Source organism: Gastrolobium bilobum, unplaced genomic scaffold, assembly GCF_033153095.1.
Source record: "Gastrolobium bilobum isolate Gb01-03AN ecotype WA unplaced genomic scaffold, APGP_CSIRO_Gbil_v1 utg23415, whole genome shotgun sequence".
Taxonomy (NCBI): Eukaryota; Viridiplantae; Streptophyta; class Magnoliopsida; order Fabales; family Fabaceae; genus Gastrolobium; species Gastrolobium bilobum.
This window is the reverse complement of record NW_026899970.1, coordinates 81,329-100,910: the sequence shown is the minus strand read 5'-3', so window position 1 is coordinate 100,910 and position 19,582 is coordinate 81,329. Positions and strand designations below refer to the sequence as shown.

The following is a 19,582-nucleotide window of genomic DNA, read 5'->3' as shown; positions in this document are numbered from 1 at the left end:
CACACCCTAAATAAGTTGAAAGTAAAATATTAATTTGAACAAGGTAAAAGCTTACTTTTTTTTTTCTTTAACTGATTTTTCCTTGTTTAAATCAATAACCTCATGAACCGATCCGCTAGCTAGTAAATTTATCCTTGTCCAAGTTCTGTATGCAATTGTTATTGACATATCATAAAGGTTGATATTCTAGAATGTCTAAAAAGGGAACAATTAAGAGAAAATTAAGAAAAGACTCCTTAATTGATACAAATCTTAGTGCGATAGCAATTGGTCAAGTATTGGATTCCCAAAAAAGCTATCAAAAGTTCAAAATTTATGATCTGTAGGTAAAATTTATAAATAAGAGATAAAACATACAGATATGATACTCTCTCTATTTACTGTTACTGTGCACACATGTCACACCTTGGCTAGGTGATTACTTTATCATGTGTATGATTATATATATATATATATATATATATATATATATATATATATATATATATATATTGTCATGTATGTATTACATTATTCATAAATGATTTGCTTACCTTTAAAGGTATCTTCTCTATAAATATTTGAGAGAGCTAATAGATCTAAGATATACTCATTAATTTTTGACTAAATATCTCTATATAAAGCATCAACTACAATGATATTTAGTAAGAAAAAGAAAATAGGGGTTGAGAATTAAGTGTTATACACATGATTGATGTGAGGGTATCTTTGTCCTCCAAATTAACTATATTCTCTTACATTTATACTGCTAGCTAGCTTAATTTGCTGATTATAAATACTGAGACTTGCACCAACATTAGATACAGTTTTTTTAAATGTCTGTCTACTTTACATGATATCATGAGTATCCTTTTACCTTCCAAAAAATTTGAATTGAATATAAACTTTTTGAAATTAGAATATATAAAAAATAGAGTTAATTAATTGATGATACAATTATATTAAGAGAGTATGAATTTAGATGGGGGAAAATCTATACATGATTGACGTGTAATATTGACCCGCTTGCATGAATTGTGTTTGACATAAATAACCATTTAGATTTTAAAGAAAAAAAGGAGAAAGGTAGAAACTTTAAACATTGATTAGAGCATAATAAGATATGTAATTACTCTATAAAATTTTATTAAATGTAACTGTATACTGAGTAATATAAGTGATGAGAGCCTATCCTTTTACATCTATCGTTTTAAGGTCTCACAGGCTAAATATATAGGCAAAGTATTTCTTTCTTTTTTTTTTTTTAATTTCTCCAACGGTTCATGAATTATTCAATTAATTTAGTTCGAGCAGGCTAAAATAGAATAATCATGTGTCAATTGATTCATGTGCTTTGTGGTGTAAATTATCTCTTATAATAATTTGAACAATCCTCCTTTTTTTATCTTATACTTTTGAGATCAGTTGAGTTAGGTATGTTCTCAAGTTTAGTAAAGCATCAAACTTTAGTTTCAATTTTAGGTCACCTGCAGATACTCAATCATGGGCGTGACCATCTCCTATCTTAAATTGATTAATGAAACAAAACAGATCAGGATATAGTTCACTTAGAACAAAAGATGAAAAGACACATTATTTTGGAGGCGAGGTGTGTTTTATAACCTGTCTTGCATGAAAACTAACCAAATATAGTTCTTGTAAGCATAGCACAACTAACTATAATATACTGTGATAAGGAACGCGTACCCTTAAGAGTGAATACCTGAATCTTATTGATAAGTTGCATGCCTTACACATACCTTTGGTGAGGTATTTATTGACAGAGTTAGTTAGCCACCTAGCATAACTACCAAGACCCATGTGCACACTTTGATTACACGTAATCTGAACCTATACACATATGTAACTAACTATCAAACATGTGTGTCACCATACTACTATATGAAACAACAGTTTACACTTTGTAATCATGTACATAATCCACAGCCCACGATGGGGGCCCTTTAATCCTCAAACTCTTCTCTCTCAACACTTTATCGTAACATCTGCCCCTCCTTTAAGAGTTACCTTGTTCTCAAGGTGAAGAGCTGGATAAGCTTGGCGAAGATCCTCTGCATCTTCCCAGGAAGCATCTTCAGGAAGAGTTGCTGACCACTACACCAAAAATTGAAGCACCTCCTTGCCACGCTGCTGCACATGTCTTGAAGAAAGTACTGCTACAGGCTCTTGAAGAGGTTTATTCTCTTTGCTGGTGATAGGTAGGGGCTCATGAGTAATGGGTGTTGAACCATGGAATGGTTTCAAGGAAGACACATGAAAGGTGGGGTGAATCAAGCTCCCTGGTGGTAAGGACACTCGATAAGCCACAAGACTGATCACCTTTTCAATGCAATAAAGGCCGAAATAGCGTTTGGCTAATTTGTGATTGGCACGCCACACAACAGAAACTTGACGATATGGTTGCAGCTTGATAAGAACTCGATCCCCTACTTGAAAAACTCTGTCTTGTCGATGTCTATCAGCCTGCAGTTTCATGCATTGCTGGGCTCGTTGCAATTGAAGTTTGAGCTGAGCTAACACCTGATCATGTTGCTGTAACATCATGTCTACTGCCTCCACTGGAACTGCTGACATACTATACTGTGGGATCAATGTTGGAACCTTGCCATAAACAGCCTGGAAAGGAGACATGTTGATAGCCGAATGGATTGCTGTGTTATAGTGAAGTTCAACCCAACATAAACACTTGTACCAATTGTTGTTCTGCTCTGAACAAAAAGCACACAGATACTGTTCCAAGTATCTATTGGTCACTTCAGACTGGCCATCTGATTGGGGATGGCAGGCAGATGAGGCATTCAACTTTGTGCCACTCAACTGAAACAATTGACGCCAGAATTTTCTCATAAAAATCGGATCACGGTCTGAAACAAGAGAACGTGGAAAACCATGATGTTTCACAACCATTTCACAGAACAAATTAGCTACCATGACAGTTGTGTAAGCTGTAGGCAGTGGACCAAAATGACCATACTTGGACAATCTGTCCACAACTACCAAAATAGTGGTATAACCGTGAGACTTAGGCAATGCAGTGATGAAATCAAGTGTCAAATCATCAAAAATTGCTTGTGGAATTGGAAGTGGTTGTAGCAAGCCCAATGGAACCTGGGTGGAGTGCTTGATCTGTTGACACACAGAACATTCCTTGGCAAACTTTTTAACATCCTGCCTCATGTTTCTCCACACAAAAGATGCAGATAACCGTAAGAACGTTCTCTGGATGCCAGCATGTCCACCTAATGGTGTAGCATGAACTTCTGTCAACAATAAGTCCTTAAGACCCGAATTTGAACCCAAATAACATCTATTTTTGTGAAACAACATATCATCTTTCCTTGAAAATTCACAATTAAGGACTGTACCCTCATCCATATTCTTATGAATAGCTAAGAGTTCTGGATCAGTGCCATTGTCCTCCTTGATTTTTAACCAAATATCCAATAATGGTTCTGAACGCAAAGCATGACACACTACCCTTTCTTCATCTGAAAACTGCCTCGAAAGAGCATCAGAAACAATATTGGAGGTACCTGATTTATATTCAATGGTAAAGTTATACCCCATTAATTTATAAATGTACCTTTGTTGGTCTGCAGTCTGGATAGTTTGCTTCAAAAGTTCCCTTAAGCTTTGATGATTAGTTTTAATCACGAAATGGGAACCTAGCAAATAATGTCTCCATCTTTTGATAGCTTCTGTAATAGCATATAACTCTCTGACATATGCAGAGGCAACTGCCATACGGGGACCAAACTTTTTGCTGAAGAAAGAAACTGGTTTCCCACCTTGTAACAACACAGCTCCAATTCCTAATTTGGAAGCATCAGATTCAACTGTAAAAGGGGAGGAAAAATCAGGCAAATGTAACACTGGAGTAGTGGACATAGCTTCCTTCAATGCTATAAATGCATCAGCAGCTTCCTTATTCCAGGAAAATTTAACATGCTTAAGCAACTCTGTCAAAGGATGAGCCAAGGAAGCATAACCCTTAACAAATCTCCTATAATAGCCAGTTAATCCAAGGAAAGCACGCAGTTGTTTGATGGATTGAGGTGTAGGCCAATCCACCATAGCTTATATCTTTTTCTTATCAGCTTTAACTCCCTCAACAGTCACCACATGACCCAAATAAGCTATCTCACTAACTCTAAACTCACATTTACTGAGTTTTACATAAAAAGCATGTTGTAACAAGCACTGCAAGACTGTCTCCAAATGATGGATATGAGCTTTCAAAGAAGAACTATAAATCAGCACATCATCGAAGAAAACCACAACAAATTTCCTCAAAAATGGTTTGAAAATTCTGTTCATGGTAGATTGAAATGTAGCAGGAGCATTTGTTAGCCCAAAGGGCATTACCTTGAATTCACAATGGCCCTCATGTGTTCTAAAGGCTGTCTTGTGAATGTCATCAGTCTTCATCCTTATTTGATGGTAGCCAAAACGTAAATCAAGTTTACTAAACACCTTAGCTGCAAATAATTCGTCAAGCAATTCATCTATAGTTGGAATAAGGAAGGCATCATTCACTGTTAATGCATTTAAGGCTCGATAGTCTATGCACATGCACCAAGAATTGTCATGTTTCCTCACTAACAACACTGGTGAAGAAAAAACACTGTGGCTGGGTTGGATCCAACCATAATCAAGCAACTCAGTCACTTGTTTTTCGATTTCAAACTTTTGGTGGTGTGGATATAATTAAGGTTTTACCTTTACAGTCTTGGATTCATCCACCAAGTGAATTGCATGCTCCATTCCACGAAAAGGAGGTAGGGATCTGGGAATCTCAAATACTTTTTGGCAATTAACCAAAACCTCCCACAAGTTAACAGAGACAATATCCTTCAATACCAACAATTCAGGATTTACCTCAGTATCTCCTAGTGCTGAATCCTGCAAAGACAAGGCATGGCAAACTGCATTCCCCTCGCTGGCTGTAGCTATTGAAGTTTGAGGTGGAATACCCTTCAAAATCACCATCTTATGCTGCCAAGAGAACTCCATAGACAAGTCAGCATAATTGTGAGTGACACGTCCCAAAGTTACCAACCAAGGCATTCCCAAAATGATACTGAGATCAGTAAGCTCAACCACATAAAGATCAGGTTGAAAACAATGATCTTGAATCAACAATGACACCGAAGGACATTTCTTTTCACAAGGAAGGAAATCCCCATTTTCCATGAATACTCTCATCTTTGTAGCTTTCATCAGTGGAAACTTCAACTCTTCTACCAAATCCTTGTTAATGAAATTATGTGAGCTCCCTGAATCAATGAGCACAGGTACCTTCTTACCTTGCACCACAGCTAATTAAACCAAGGATTTTGCATCATGACCAGAAAGTGAATGCAAAGCAGCATCAACCCTCAATCCTTCATTTTCTGTTTTTCTCCACACAATCTCCTCGTCACCCTCTTCTCCAGAATCATCTGGTTCCCTAATCAGTATAAGCATTTTGGCCTTACAACGATGTTTGGTAGTCCACCTCTCATCACATGTATAACAAATTCCCATATCTCTCTTCTTTTGTAACTCTTCAGGAGATAATTTCTTCACAAGTAAAGAGCTTGGGCCTGGTAAGGCAAGTGGTGTAACTGGTGTTGGCTTCTCCACTGTGCTGGTGATATTAGAACGACAAAATGGCTTCTTATGGTAAGTATTGACTGAAGAACGTAACTCCCCATGATGACTATCATATGCAATGGCTAATTGCATAGCTTGATGAAGGGAAGAAGGCCCACGCAATTGAATTGCCCCTTGCAAATCAGGCTGTAACCCAGAGACAAAAAATGTCATTAACAACTCATCACTGATATTCGATACCTGGTTCATCAATTTCTGAAATTCTGCAATGTAATCCGATAAGGATCCTGTCTGCACCAATTTGGAAAGCACACCACGAACATTCTTATACTGTGATGGTCCAAATCGTTGATTAACCGCCACAGTAAAATCCTCCCACGAAGTTGCAATTCCACTTTGGACAATCCATTGGTACCAATCTGCAGCTGCTCATTCCATCCTTAGACCAGCTAATTCCACCTTCAAGTTGTCTGAAACATGATGAATCTTGAAGAACAATGCGGTTTTAAAAATCCATGTGTTTGGTTCCTTTCCTTCGAACTTTGGAATCTCGGTCTTCACAAATTTCAGAACTGCACGAGGATCTTCTGCATGCAAAGCCGTGTGAGGAGCACTATGACGATGCTGAGACGAAATTGCTGGAGAATTTGTCTCAGAAACAGATTTGGAATTTTGGATCAACATTTGACGAAAATTGTTCTCCATCAACTGAAATCGTTTATCCATCATCTCCAACATTTGCTCAAACCGCCGATTGCTGTCCTCTTTATGCTGTGTCAATTCGTCCACAACCTCTTGAACCCTCATTTTTGGTTTCTTGAATCCACCAAATGAAAGCACCAGTTGATAAGGGATGCGTACCCTTAAGAGTGAATACCTGAATCTTATTGATAATTTGCATGCCTTACAGATACCTTTGGTGAGGTATTTATTGACAGAGTTAGTTAGCCACCTGGTATAACTACCAAGACCCATGTGCACACTTTGATTACACGTAATCTGAACCTATACACATATGTAACTAACTATCAAACACGTGTGTCACCATACTACTGTATGAAACAACAGTTTACACTTGTAATCTTGTATATAATCCACAGCCCACGATGGGGGCCCTTTAATCCTCAAACTCTTATCTCTCAACACTTTATACTACTACATGTTCATAGCCTTATAGGATAGTATATGAAAATTAAGGGAGCAAAAAGTAAGTATCAATATCACGATCTATATCCACAATATAATAGTCATATGAAACTAAAAAAGTTAATGGAGAAACTATTTTACATTATAATTTCGTGCCACTCAAGTATATTTTAATTAGCAAATTAAGATGAGAAAACATTAAAGTAGACTAAATTGATGGGTAAATTGAAAAACAATAATTTTTTTGTTTAAAAAAAAAAACCAATTGCACGACCATAGCACCTTTGTGTCATAATTTTATATATACAAGCCTTTGGGTCTACCTTCACCAAAAAAAAAAAAAAAACTTTGAGCCTACCTTTGGATGTTTAGATTTCGTAGTACGTGCCTCGAAAATGGAATTACCTGAAAGTTTAAAAATGATAATTTTTAATTTTTATGAATTGAAGCATCGGTGAGGCCGTGAGGTATAGCACATGTAAACAAAGCTTTGCAGGACAAAGCACACGTGCATATCCACATCACCAATTAACATAAATACTCGCATGACCCATCATAATCTCTCTTTTCATGTTACATTTTTTATTTCTTTACTTTGATCTCTTTATTATTTGATGGAAACAAAATGAAAAATAAAGGGAAAAAGCTTATACTATTTCCTTCTAGTTCTACCTCTACGGGACCGCGTGAAACTTCATGTTCATTGCCATGAATTAGTCTTATAAATTTGTAATTAAAGTGTTATAATCTATTGAGTTGTCGGTGAAAGTGATATTCACACAAGTAGTTTACAGTTTTCAATGTTATTTTTCTTATATAGAAGAGTAATTATTTTGGGTTCCAATTTAAACATTTGGTCTTAAATTTAAGCTTCCATTAATATATATTGATACACTTTCTAAATATGATGAAGCATGAATTCCATAAACTAAACAGGAAAAAGTCTTACATTCTAATTTCATGGAAATTAAATAATATATAGCTACTTTTAGGAAATGTCATCATGATGGATTTAGTCTCTATCGATAAAAATTCATATGATAGCTACTTTATGTAAAACAATTGAACTTTACAAAAAGGAAATAAGAAACAAAGGTAGTTAAGCAACTAAGCAATTTAAATTGAATCTAAGGTGACTCTTGCTACTATGGATTAATTCAAGTAGTTAGATCAAATGGCCGATTATAAAGTCAAAGTTTGATTTCTTTTGGTGATATTTTATTAATAAGTTATCTAATGAACCAAGTCGTCTAATTATAATTTGTGATTTATGTATTGGTTTGGTAATTTTTAAATTGAAAATAAAAATAAAAAGAACACACTATAGTTGTATATATAGATGAAGAGTGGCTATGAGTAAATAGTATAAACCCACATATTGAGTCACTTGGTTAGGTCAATTATAGGATCAAAGAGAGGAATCAGAGACATGAGAAGGCAAAAAGGAAAAGGTAAAAGGTCTTCACATGTAGAAAATGGTCCCCTGGTAAATTGAGTGGTTCAACGTGACTCTCTCTCTCTCTCTCTTTTTTTTTTTTGAAGGAAGCAAGTACTGCATAGTAAGCATAGTTAGGATACGTGTGAGTCAAAATATGTGAGTTTGTCTCCCCCATTGGACCCTTTTCCATCTCCCATGCTCTTCAAGCAGCAGGTTCCACCATTGCCCCTACTTTTGCAATGCCAACCCTAGCAAATTAACTCTCTACCTAATTCTCTTATGCAAATACATAATTAAATCAATTTATATAATTTAGAAATCTAATTTATTCTTCGGTTACAACTTACAATGAAATACTTAAGATTTATTTTTAATTATTTGTGTAACTACAAGAACCATATTTTATTCCGCAATGTGCATATGTATGGCACATTACAAATATATTTAGATTAGAAGTGTTTAAGGGACACTCCACTTACTCCTTTTCCAAGGATTTAAATTATGATGCTTTTTTCTTCTTTATTTTCTTGGTTCTTCTTTTTGAGTTTGGACATATCATTGATGGGTTTCTTGTAAGTCCTGAAGTATCCTAAGCATTCAAATGACCACAACCATGCATTGGAAGCAGCAAAGGGCTAAACCCCATGCCATGTTTCTCAATGAGTGTGCGGTTGATCAACCTGCCCGTGAAGGAAAGCTTCGCTTCATTATTGGGCCTAGGTGTATTTTGAAGGATTAAGATCACTTTGATTGGCCCAACTTTTACGTTTTCACAGTTCCCACCAACAAATTTACGCCCCACGAGGAAAACGAAAGTTTTATACCTTTTGAGAATCAAGATTTCTTTTGATAGAAACATGTAAAATTTCAGTATAGAATGCTTTGATATTGGTGTCAAATTTAAAGTTTGATATCTTATTTGAGAGTCGTTAGATAAAAAAAGATCAACGACTCAGAGTTATAAGCATGTGACACCATTAGATCAACGACTCAGAGTTATAAGCATTAATGTCAAACTTTAAATTTGACATTGATCTCAAAAAATCTTACATTTACATTTAATATATATATATATATATATATATATATATATATATATATATATATATGAGGTTGGATCTGTTGACACCGGTGTCAAATTTAAAGTTTGACACCTCATCTGATAGCCATTAGATCAAAAAAGATCAATGGTGTCACATGCTTACAAATCAGAGTCGTTGATTTTTTTGATCTAACGGCTATCAGATGAGGTGTCAAATTTTAAGTTTGACACCGGTGTCAAAGGATCCTGCCTCTATATATATATATATATATATATATATAGTCTTTGTATTTCTTCTGCTGCAGGAGATCACCAACTTTCTCGCATATAGAAGCAAACTGAGTCCCATCAATTCTTTTGAAAGAAAAAAAAAAGTTAGGCACATTTTACAAATTAAGAGTGACAGAAGATGAGTAATTTTATATATATATATATATATATATATATATATATATATATATAGAGAGAGAGAGAGAGAGAGAGAGAGAGAGAGAAAGAGAGTAAAGTTTTATACCAGAAAAATTTGTATGGGATCCCAATTACCCTATAGCCCAATCCCATGCCAAATGTTTTCATGGTTTATTTTGACTAGTCCTTAATATTCTCCTACCTACTTAGCCAATTAATAGAGATGCAAATTGGCAATGGCATTGTAGAAAAGATTGAAATTTTCACTCTCGTTGGGCTATTTTGCATTCCAATAGGCAGATTATTTAGTATGAATTTGGTTAATACCGATAGATTTTCATAGGATTTATTAAGTTCCATACATTAGAGGGTTGTTTAGACTAACTCAAAACATGTTTCAAGTTTAGTCATGTAGCTTATGGACCCTCAAAGCCCAACCATGTGAAGGAGCATTCTTCAGACTTTAAGGGTGTCGTTTTGGGACTCTCATTCCTCGTTCCTTTTCATCCTCAAAATTTGGCCATTCCCCATCGTTTTTTCCCCCCAGCTTTTGAAGCATTTCTCTAAAATTCCTCCAAAAGAAGTAGCAATTTCCAAAACACAGCTAAGGCATTGTTCCATAATCTCATGACCTATTTGGATTTTCTAGCTAGCTAGCTCTATTTTGTTAAATCGTTGGGGGATCAAAATGGGGACATATTCAATGGGTCTCCTAGACATGTTTGATATATGTCTAGACACGAATTTAGATTGGAAAAGAAACTCTGTGACAAAAATTTCAGACAATGCCCCATTTACAGATGTATCATTTGGAATAAAAGCTCAAAGCGGTGTGAGGCGCATGTGATGTTGTTTAACTGCCTTTAAGTCAATTTATTCTGCTTGTTCGGTAGAGAGGGTGTCATATTAACTTCCAGATTATAATTTCTTGCTTGTTTTGTTCCCCCTTCTCTACTTAGTGACTCTAGGGTGCTAAACGAATCAGGGGCCTTTGACTCGGTTCGTGAAGACCTGAGTTTACATGTCTAAAATTGGTTGTTGATACAAGGCTTGAACTTGTATAAAAGCTCGTTTAATAAAAAGGCCTCAGACTCCAATTTAAAAGCTCGACCTTAGAGCCTCTCAGTCTGGCCTAGTATATTTTTATTTTATTTTATATTTTTTATACTACTTGTAATAGCTCTCTCTTTCTCCTCGATCTATTTCACCCCATTTGATTGGTTAAACAGACTTTTTGAATATTTTGTTTTATATTATGCTGTTTGGATATACATTGAATTTATGAATATTTATGAAATTACTAGTATTGTTGATTGTATATTCTGTTTGGATAAATTTTTGTTGTCTTAATTTTTTTAAACAGGCTAACAGACTAAATCAGACTTTTATTTTTTATAAATAAATCAGATCACAGGCCGATAATTATATTTATAACAAGTAACAAGCTTGGTCAGGCTGACACATTTAAACACAGACTTAGCCTTTTAAAACTAAATATTGGCTCGGCTCGTTAACACTTCTATATGGAGAATAATATATATTTCACTCTAGATTTTATTTTTGTCCTACAATTATATTTTGTTTTATTTTATTTATATATTTTCTAAAGCACACAAAATTCATCTCAATTACTAACACCGTTAGAAATATTAACAGAATTTATTAACATGGCATTCTATGTCAACACAAGAGTCTGCGCAGTTGATCCAATCTAAGATTTTTTTTAATTAGTGGGTTGGAAGCAAATATGATGACTTTTAAAAAGATTTATATGTAAATGAAATTTATGATAAATTCAAATATCAAAAGGGTCCAATATTTCTAATAATGAATAATATATATATATATATATATATATATATATATGTATATTAATTACAAAAGGGTCCAATATTAATTACATGACTTTATTGCAGAAGTATTAGTTTCAAACCATACTTGCTTTGTAAATTTCATTTGTTTAAATTAAATCACATTTTAATAATTTATATATTATATTTATGTAAGTTTTTTTTTTTAATTTTTTTATCAAACATTTATATAATTTAATATGATATATCCTCATTGTATCAGCTGCCATGCTTAGGTGAATTAGCTGAGATATGGCAACTCTTAGCTCAGCAATCACTAGTTGTTTACCATTCAGCAACATGCTATGCATCACAATGTTGCAGATATTTCTCTATTCTCGGTGGACTCTGGGCTTCTGTTCACATTATCCATTCCCATAGTTTCATGGATCAATAGGATTGACCCAATATGTAGTTCAACCCACAATTTTTATTTTTTATTTTGAAAAAGTGTGTATCATTTTTATTTTTATTTTGAAATATTTCGATCGGTTCATCGCGTCGCGACTAGTCTGATTCAGGACGGGTCTAGAATTAAGGCTTTAAACTCTTCCTAAAGATGATATGGGAAGGATCAAACACATGCTCTCACCCCCACTTGCTCAACTCTTATGCGCCAACTGAACTACCACCATTTGGTAAGTATGTATCATTTTAAATAACATAATTTGTGTTATTTCATAGACACAAAGAGGTGTACGTCTCATTGAAAAAACAAAAACAAAAAAACAAAATAAAAATGTGGATCCCATTTTTTTGTATCTATAAAATGACATAATTTGTGTTATTTAAATTGAGATATATATATATATATATATATATATATATATATATATATATATATATATATATGTTTTAATGTTTCTAAAGTGAATGTAGATAAGTTATCTACATTCGCTCTCAAAACGACGTCGTTTTGGGTTGAAAAATTAAAAAATTATAATGAAAAAGACTATTATAACTCTGAAACAAATTATAATTAAAAAAATACCTTGATTTTCGCCTCAAAACAACTTCGTTTTGAGCTCAATAAGTTATCTACATTGACCGTAGAAAAAGTGAACTCATATATATATATATATATATATATATATATTATTTTTGTTAACCATAGGATAAAATGTTTGTACGTTAGATTTATGACAAGATTTGAAAATAATAATCGGTCTTTAATCAAATTTAAAATAACGAATTATCTCAATTTTTTTTTGTAAAAATAAAAAATGAAATATTATTACGTAGAATAGAAATGAAAAATATTCCTTTCATCTCAGTGTAACTTCGCTTCCTCGTATGTAATGCTGCGTCTTGCACTTCGAAGAGCTTCTTCAACGGCTCCGGCTCACACCCGAACCGTACTTAATTCTTTTTCCCGGTCCGTTTCCGGTTCAGCCTCGAGCCCAAGCCTTTCAATATGGAGGCGGAAGAAGGAGATTGGCAAAGAAGGCCTCATCGTGGCTAAAGAGCTCAAGAGGCTCCAACCCGACCCGGTCCGGTTCGACCGCTACATCCGGTCCAATGTTTCTCGCTTGCTCAAATCGGACCTTGTCGCCGTGCTCGCTGAGTTCCAGAGACAGGACCAGGTTTTTCTCTGCATGAAGGTTCGTGTTTCCGTGCTTTTTCTTGTTTCACTGTTAATGTGTTTTGTTACTAATTAATTATCCTTGTGATTGGTGATTGGTGATTGCAATTTCATATGAGTAAAAAAAACTATAGCAATTGATATATGGTTTCTTTTCTGTTAGATTCAATTAAGAGGGAACTTGGATTCAGTAAATGCACTAGTCATTGTAGAGTTGGGAACATAATGTTAGTTGCACAGGGAAACATAACTATAGGCAAAAACAAGTTGATTGAAGAAGTATAATTATAATGGACAGAGTGAATACAATAGGGTGAGAATGTTATGTCGGGTTCGGATCTAGAAAACACCTTCATAGCAAAAATGCAAGGTAGGCTGCGTACTAGGATTTTCCTCGCCGCTAGTTGGGATCTAATGGTAAGTGATTTTTGGTTTTTGGTAAGTTGTAACAATAGAAAACACTGAAACGTATTGTATTTTGTATGGCTTACTGATATATGATGATGTCAGAAGCTTGTGTATGAATTACAGAAGGAAATTATACATTGTTACAAATCCCACATTGGTTGTATAGGAAACTAATGTGGGGTTTATAAGGCCTTGGACACTCTCACCCTTTGAGCTAGTTTTTTGGGTGGTGACCTCAAGGTTCGTAACAATTGGTGTTTTCATTAAGAGTTGAGGCCACAGAAAAGGCTACCTATAGGCTGGATTAAGATGTCATACCTCCCAAAGGGGTGTTGTACTAAATACTGATAGATAAGTGAAGTCGCCAAAATACCACCAGGTCAGTGTCGATAGAGTGAAAGCCGCCGTGGATGTCGGCCTTTAAAAAGGGTGGCAATGTTACAAGTCTCATATTGGTTGGATAGAAAACTAATGTGGGGTTTATAAGGTCTTGGGCACACTCCCACCCTTTGAGCTAGTTTTTGAGGTGGTGACCTCAAGGTCCGTAACACACATAAAGTAAGGAAAATGATATCTGGCTTTCGTGAGGCCAGTCTCTCATACAATACCCCTCCTTTAGTCTCAAATCTAGCTTATCACCTCTATCTTCCCTATTCTGTTATATACTCCTCTCCGCATTCCACACTAGCCATAACTGTATAACAGCCTGGCCACAATATGCGCTCACATAGTAATCACCTCCTCTTGGGAGTTTGGATCCTCTATACCCCTTCCTAGAGTAGACTCTAGTGATGGGTGGTCATGGACTCATGGGTTCCTAACAGTACTCCCCCAAGAATCCTCATGGTGAAATTCAGGAAACTGAGTTTGAATTGCAGATGGAACTTTCCAAGAGTTTTTAAAGATTTTGCTGCAATGCTATGAGTTTCTCAACCTCATCCACCATCACTTATTGATTACCTCCTTCGGGCAGGGAGGGTACGTTGCTGCCATATAAAGCCTTGAAGGAAGTCAGTCATGTTGATGGAACTGTGGTAATTGGTGTTATATCAATACTCACCCCAATGGAGCCACTTGGACCATTGTTTCGGTTTAGGGCTGCTAAAGCACCTAAGGTAGGTTTCTAAGCATCAGTTTACCCTTTCTGTATGCCCATTGGATTGTGGGTGGTATGCTGAAATGAATTTGAGCTGAGTACCAGCTTGTTTAAAGATTTCTGCCTTGAATTGACTCATAAAAACTCTGTCCCTATCTGTTACATTGGTGGAGGGAAAACTATGTAACTTCTTTAATGAAGTATTCAACCACATGCTTTACTGAACAGGGGTGAGTGGGTGACAAAGTGCTATGAAGTGTGCAAACTTGGTGAATCTGTCCACCACCACCAGCATAATATTCACTCCATGAGCCTTTGGAAGACAACCTATGAAATCCATTGAAAGATCCGTCTAAACTTGGGTCGGAGTGGATAGAGGTTGCAATAATCCCGCAGCAATAGGTAGTCTGGAATTTGTTTCTCTGACAGACTACACAAATAGTGACATACTCCTGTATGTGCTTCCCTGAATGACCCCCTTCTGCAGAGTCGTGAGGCTCCCTAAGAATTTGGGCCACCCACCTAGACGCTTTGGGCACCACTAGCCTTTCTTTGTAGAACAGCCGCTCCCCTTGAAGTTTGAACCCCGGTTGAGACTCACTGTCCCCAAGCAGATCCTGTATAATGATTCTTTATAGTGCATTTGCTCAAGGAGTTTGTGAACTTATTTGGATAAGTAGGTTACTACAAGGCCTATTTATTACACTTGAAGGTCCTATGAAAATGTATGGTGATAGCAAGTCAACTATTAGTGTAGTTCATAATCCCATTCAACACGATAGAATGAAGCATATGAGGATTGATAGAAATTTCATCAAATCAGAAATTGAAAATGGAACTTTAAGCCCACATTACGTGTCAACCAAGTCACAAGAAGCGGATATGTTTACATAATCCTTGTTGAAGTCAGAATCGAATGTTAGCAAACTAGAAATGATTGACATCAATTTAGGTGTTGTCATCCTCCTCTCTCCCCCCCCACCATCCCCCCAGCTAGTTAGTCTGCTGTATATATTGTAAACTGAATGAGAATAATACACTGAAAGTAGTGTTCGATACATGTGTTTACAGAATATAAGAAGCAGCGGCAGACTATGGTTATCAAATTCTTGAGTTAATTCTTAAACTCTATTGAGTATACGGTTCTGGGATACAAAAATGAGTTAAGTCACATGTAAACTCTCTTTTTGGTAAACTCATATGAGTTCAAGTAAAGGCAAACAAAATTGATGAACTCTCAATTCTATTTGTTAATTTTTTAGCCTAGATTCATTCATGGTTTTGGCCTCAAAATGTACATTTTTCGGTTTATATTGTTAGGTGCTTTGATTGAATTGTCTATGTTCTGTAATATATATTGGGTTTATAAAGCTACTTTTATGTTTTCATTATTTTTTGCTAGATAAATATAATATAAAACCATTAATGTGGCATTTGCCTAACAACTTAAACTTTTGGGTTGAAATGGTTCTTTATATGGTATCAGAACCTTTGTGACCAGAGGGTTACGAGTTTGATCCTCATCGCCCCCATTCTATTAATAAATAATTAAAAATTGTGGAATTTCTTAGTATAGGTATGAGGGACGTATGCATTGTCCATCCTTCAAACTCAATGAGCTCTTGTGTGAGGGGACATGTTAGAGAAATATAATATAAAACAATTAATGTGGCATTCACTTAACAGTTTAAGCTTTTGGGTTGAATTGTTTTTTTATATTTTCTTTCTCTTTTGTTAACTACAAGATAATGTAAGTGCTAGGCTAAGCATAGTATATCAGTTGGGTCAAGTTTTAAATTATGTTTATACTTTATTACTTGTAGTTGCTTTGTTATGAAGTTGTAATGTTGAATGTTAACTATGGATATACTATTAAACTGTAATGTGCACCATAATGTGCAGCAAATATCCAATATAAATAGAACCAGAAAAATAAAAAATAAAAATAAAAGAGACTGCAAAAACTGAATTTTATCTAAACATTTTATTACATATTTCAAGTGTTTAATTCTTGGCGTTGTTTGATTTAGTTAACTATTTGATCTCATATTTTGATATGAATTTGTTATTCTTTAATGCTCATAACCGGACAGTTGTCTCTTATGCGTATATGCTTTTGTTGACAAATCTTTTATTTCTCAGTTGTATGATATAGTGCGCAAAGAAATATGGTACCGGCCAGACATGTTCTTTTACAGGGATATGCTTATGATGCTTGCAAGAAACAGAAAGGTGGAAGAAGCGAAGAGGGTTTGGGATGATTTGAAGAGGGAGGCAGTTTTATTTGATCAGCATACATTTGGAGACATTATTAGAGCTTTTCTAGATAGTGGATTGCCCTCAGAGGCAATGGACATATATGAAGAAATGAGACAATCTCCTGAGCCCCCTCTGTCATTGCCTTTTCGCGTTATGTTAAAAGGGCTCATTCCGTATCCAGAATTAAGAGAGAAAATAAAAGATGACTTCTTAGAGATTTTCCCGGATATGATAATCTATGACCCTCCTGAAGACTTGTTTGTAGATCATGAGCAGGACAAGGATGAAGATAATAAAGGATACAGATAATAAGAATGCATAGTGCCCTAGACTCCTACAGCATTATCTGCATTATGCTCTCACAAATTGTATTCATATAGAGATAGTGATGTTTGAAGCATATTTTGTACACTCATGCACTGTAGCGACCTGATGTCATGCAATGTTGAGACTTGGTAGCTGTTGTTGTAAGTAACCTCAAATTGTTCTGCTGCTCTTTTTTATCTCAGCTTTGAGGTTTTCCAGGCTTAAACTCTCTTTTATTCTTTTTTATCGTTGTACGACTGGGCCTCAACAGTGTGAATGAATGTTGATGATACATGATAACTTAGGTCAGAAATGGATGCACAGAAATGTACACGGTGCAATGCACACAAGATATTCAGAATTTTCTTTTTTGATAGAAATATTCATATTTGGGTTTAATATTTGACTTCGATCAATTCCATTGAAATACCAAAAATCTACAAATCTCTTGCTACCATCGAAGTATATAGATATCTTTCTAAAGTTATCAGCGGAGATATCATTACTCTTGAAACTGTTTGTAAGAAGTTTGTGTCTTAATGCTCTTTGCTCAGTCTAATTAAAATCTTCAGTTAATTGTTCCTGACTGGCTTCTTGTGATTGGTATTCACGGGCTGGGGTTTACATGGGCAGTGTTTAAAAACTCGGCCCGGCTATTGATTCGGCCGAAGTCAGAGGTCACGAGTTCAACCGAGGAGTCACGGAGTCATTACACTGACCCGATTTTATATATTGAAAAAATATAAATATATATATCCTATATGAAAATATTAAAAAACAAATCACCAATCATTAAAGATTTAAAATATATTTAATATAATTCATCAATTATAACCACAAATCAATATTACACAACCTAATTAAAGTATCAAGATACCAAAGTACAAAACTCATATTCTAATGATTCCAAAGTATCAAGATACCACAAGTCTAGGTCGCTGGAAGAGAAGAGAACGATTAGATTTAGGTTTGTAAGCATTTTTATTTTATTTTTTTTAATAAAATGACATTGTTTCATGAAATTTTCTTTAAAAAAAAAAACATGCAGTGACCCCCTTTGACCCCTCTGATCCGGGAGTCACTGAAACCCGGTCGGGTTTTGGAGTCGGAGGAGCCGATGTGCATACAGGGTCTAACTTGTGACCCCAACCCTCAGAGGGGAAGAGTCAGGGTTGACTTGGGTCAACCCGGGAGGTGGGGTGAGATTTTAAAACACTGTACATGGGTCCAACAATTTAGTGTTGTGGGATGCACTGTACACCAATAAATAAAATAAATGATCAAAGATCCTCTGCATTTTAGTAGATCTTAGCCCTGAATATTTGATAATTATGGTTAGATAAAGTACACTTCAAAATGACGACACCATATTCAAATCCTTGAGGTGAGGTTCACCTAAGATTTCAACAAAAGTATTTTATTCCATTGTCCAAGTATTTTGAAAGAAATTTTCACGTTACGGCAGCAAGTAATAGTTCACAATAGAAATACGCAAAAAGTTCAGCCTGTACTCATATTCATTTATCACGTAACAACTTTACTCCAAATTTTATATAAGTTATAAATTAACTACAGCAATTATACTGTGTTTCCAACCATAAAGCCTCATACGAAAGTTTATTTTCAAAATAAACAAGTAAGAAAAGAAAAAAATAATTTTTTTTTTATCAATAACAGTTAAACAAACCACTGTTAACCATAATTCTTCAAATCATTGTCACATGATGTGATGAGAAGCAGCACTCGAATCAAGGGAATCAGAAAAATAATAAGGAAAGATTGCCAATTGTAAACCTTGCTAATATCCCATTCGTGGATCCGGAACATTCCCGCATACTATGCACAAAAACAGACAAACTACTACAGAATTCACAATGCGTTTAAAGGGAGAACCAACTGAAGGAACATAGCAGCTGTTATGAGAAATGTTATACACTTTCGACCTCATGCAGCCTCACTAAGATTGCAAATTTAGAAGCTTAAAAACAAAAACATAAAGGAAGTCAATTAACGAGAAATGGATAAAAAAAAAAAAGCTTTCTAAGATTTTTTTATGATTTTTGTATTTTTGTGGTGAATTGCTTTGATAGATCTTAGAATTACAAAACATTGCTACAACTGAATAAGGAAGCATCATGGCCAAAACAGGGTTAAAATATAACAACAGGCGTTTCAAGATATAAACATCTGCCTGAAGGCTAAATTATGTTTACATTACCAAAGAAGAGCCCAATAAATCAATTACATTATCAAAATTATCACAATGAGCAAGGTAACTCTTGAATACCACATCAAGATTTAATCACCTAGCAGGCAAAGCGGCTGTCTCATGCTAAGCTCCAGTTTAAGTGCAGGAAATTGCTCCAAATCATGGGAAGCACTTAAAATTTTCTGCAAAGGATCAGTTTTGGGCAATTGAAAATTAATTTATTCTTATAATTTAAAAGAAATA

General features: G+C 35.1%; 2 protein-coding genes across 2 annotated transcripts in view; one reads left to right on the top strand and one right to left on the bottom strand.

Annotated features, from left to right (window-relative positions):
* Positions 1-12,758: 12,758 nt before the first annotated feature.
* Positions 12,759-17,452, top strand: LOC133294581 (pentatricopeptide repeat-containing protein At1g62350). Its single transcript, XM_061493281.1, has 2 exons — positions 12,759-13,080; positions 16,708-17,452. Exons 1-2 carry the CDS (start codon positions 12,778-12,780, stop codon positions 17,131-17,133), a joined length of 729 nt encoding a protein of 242 aa, XP_061349265.1. The 5' UTR covers positions 12,759-12,777; the 3' UTR covers positions 17,134-17,452.
* A 1,753-nt stretch (positions 17,453-19,205) lies between these two features.
* LOC133294577 (ATP-dependent DNA helicase homolog RECG, chloroplastic) overlaps positions 19,206-19,582 on the bottom strand; it is a 53,229-nt gene continuing 52,852 nt past the window's right edge. The window contains exon 17 of the mRNA XM_061493262.1: positions 19,206-19,521. Coding sequence (XP_061349246.1) covers positions 19,429-19,521 — 93 coding nt within the window. The 3' untranslated portion in view covers positions 19,206-19,428. The remainder of the gene's footprint in view (positions 19,522-19,582) is intronic.

What these genes read in the sequence shown, in the direction of transcription:
- LOC133294581 (XM_061493281.1), top strand. Translation starts at nt 12,778, where the DNA reads ATGCTGCGTCTTGCACTTCGAAGAGCTTCTTCAACGGCTCCGGCTCAC. An exon ending in AGGTTTTTCTCTGCATGAAG is followed by an intron (nt 13,081 to 16,707) that starts GTTCGTGTTTCC and finishes TTTATTTCTCAG; the next exon opens with TTGTATGATATAGTGCGCAA.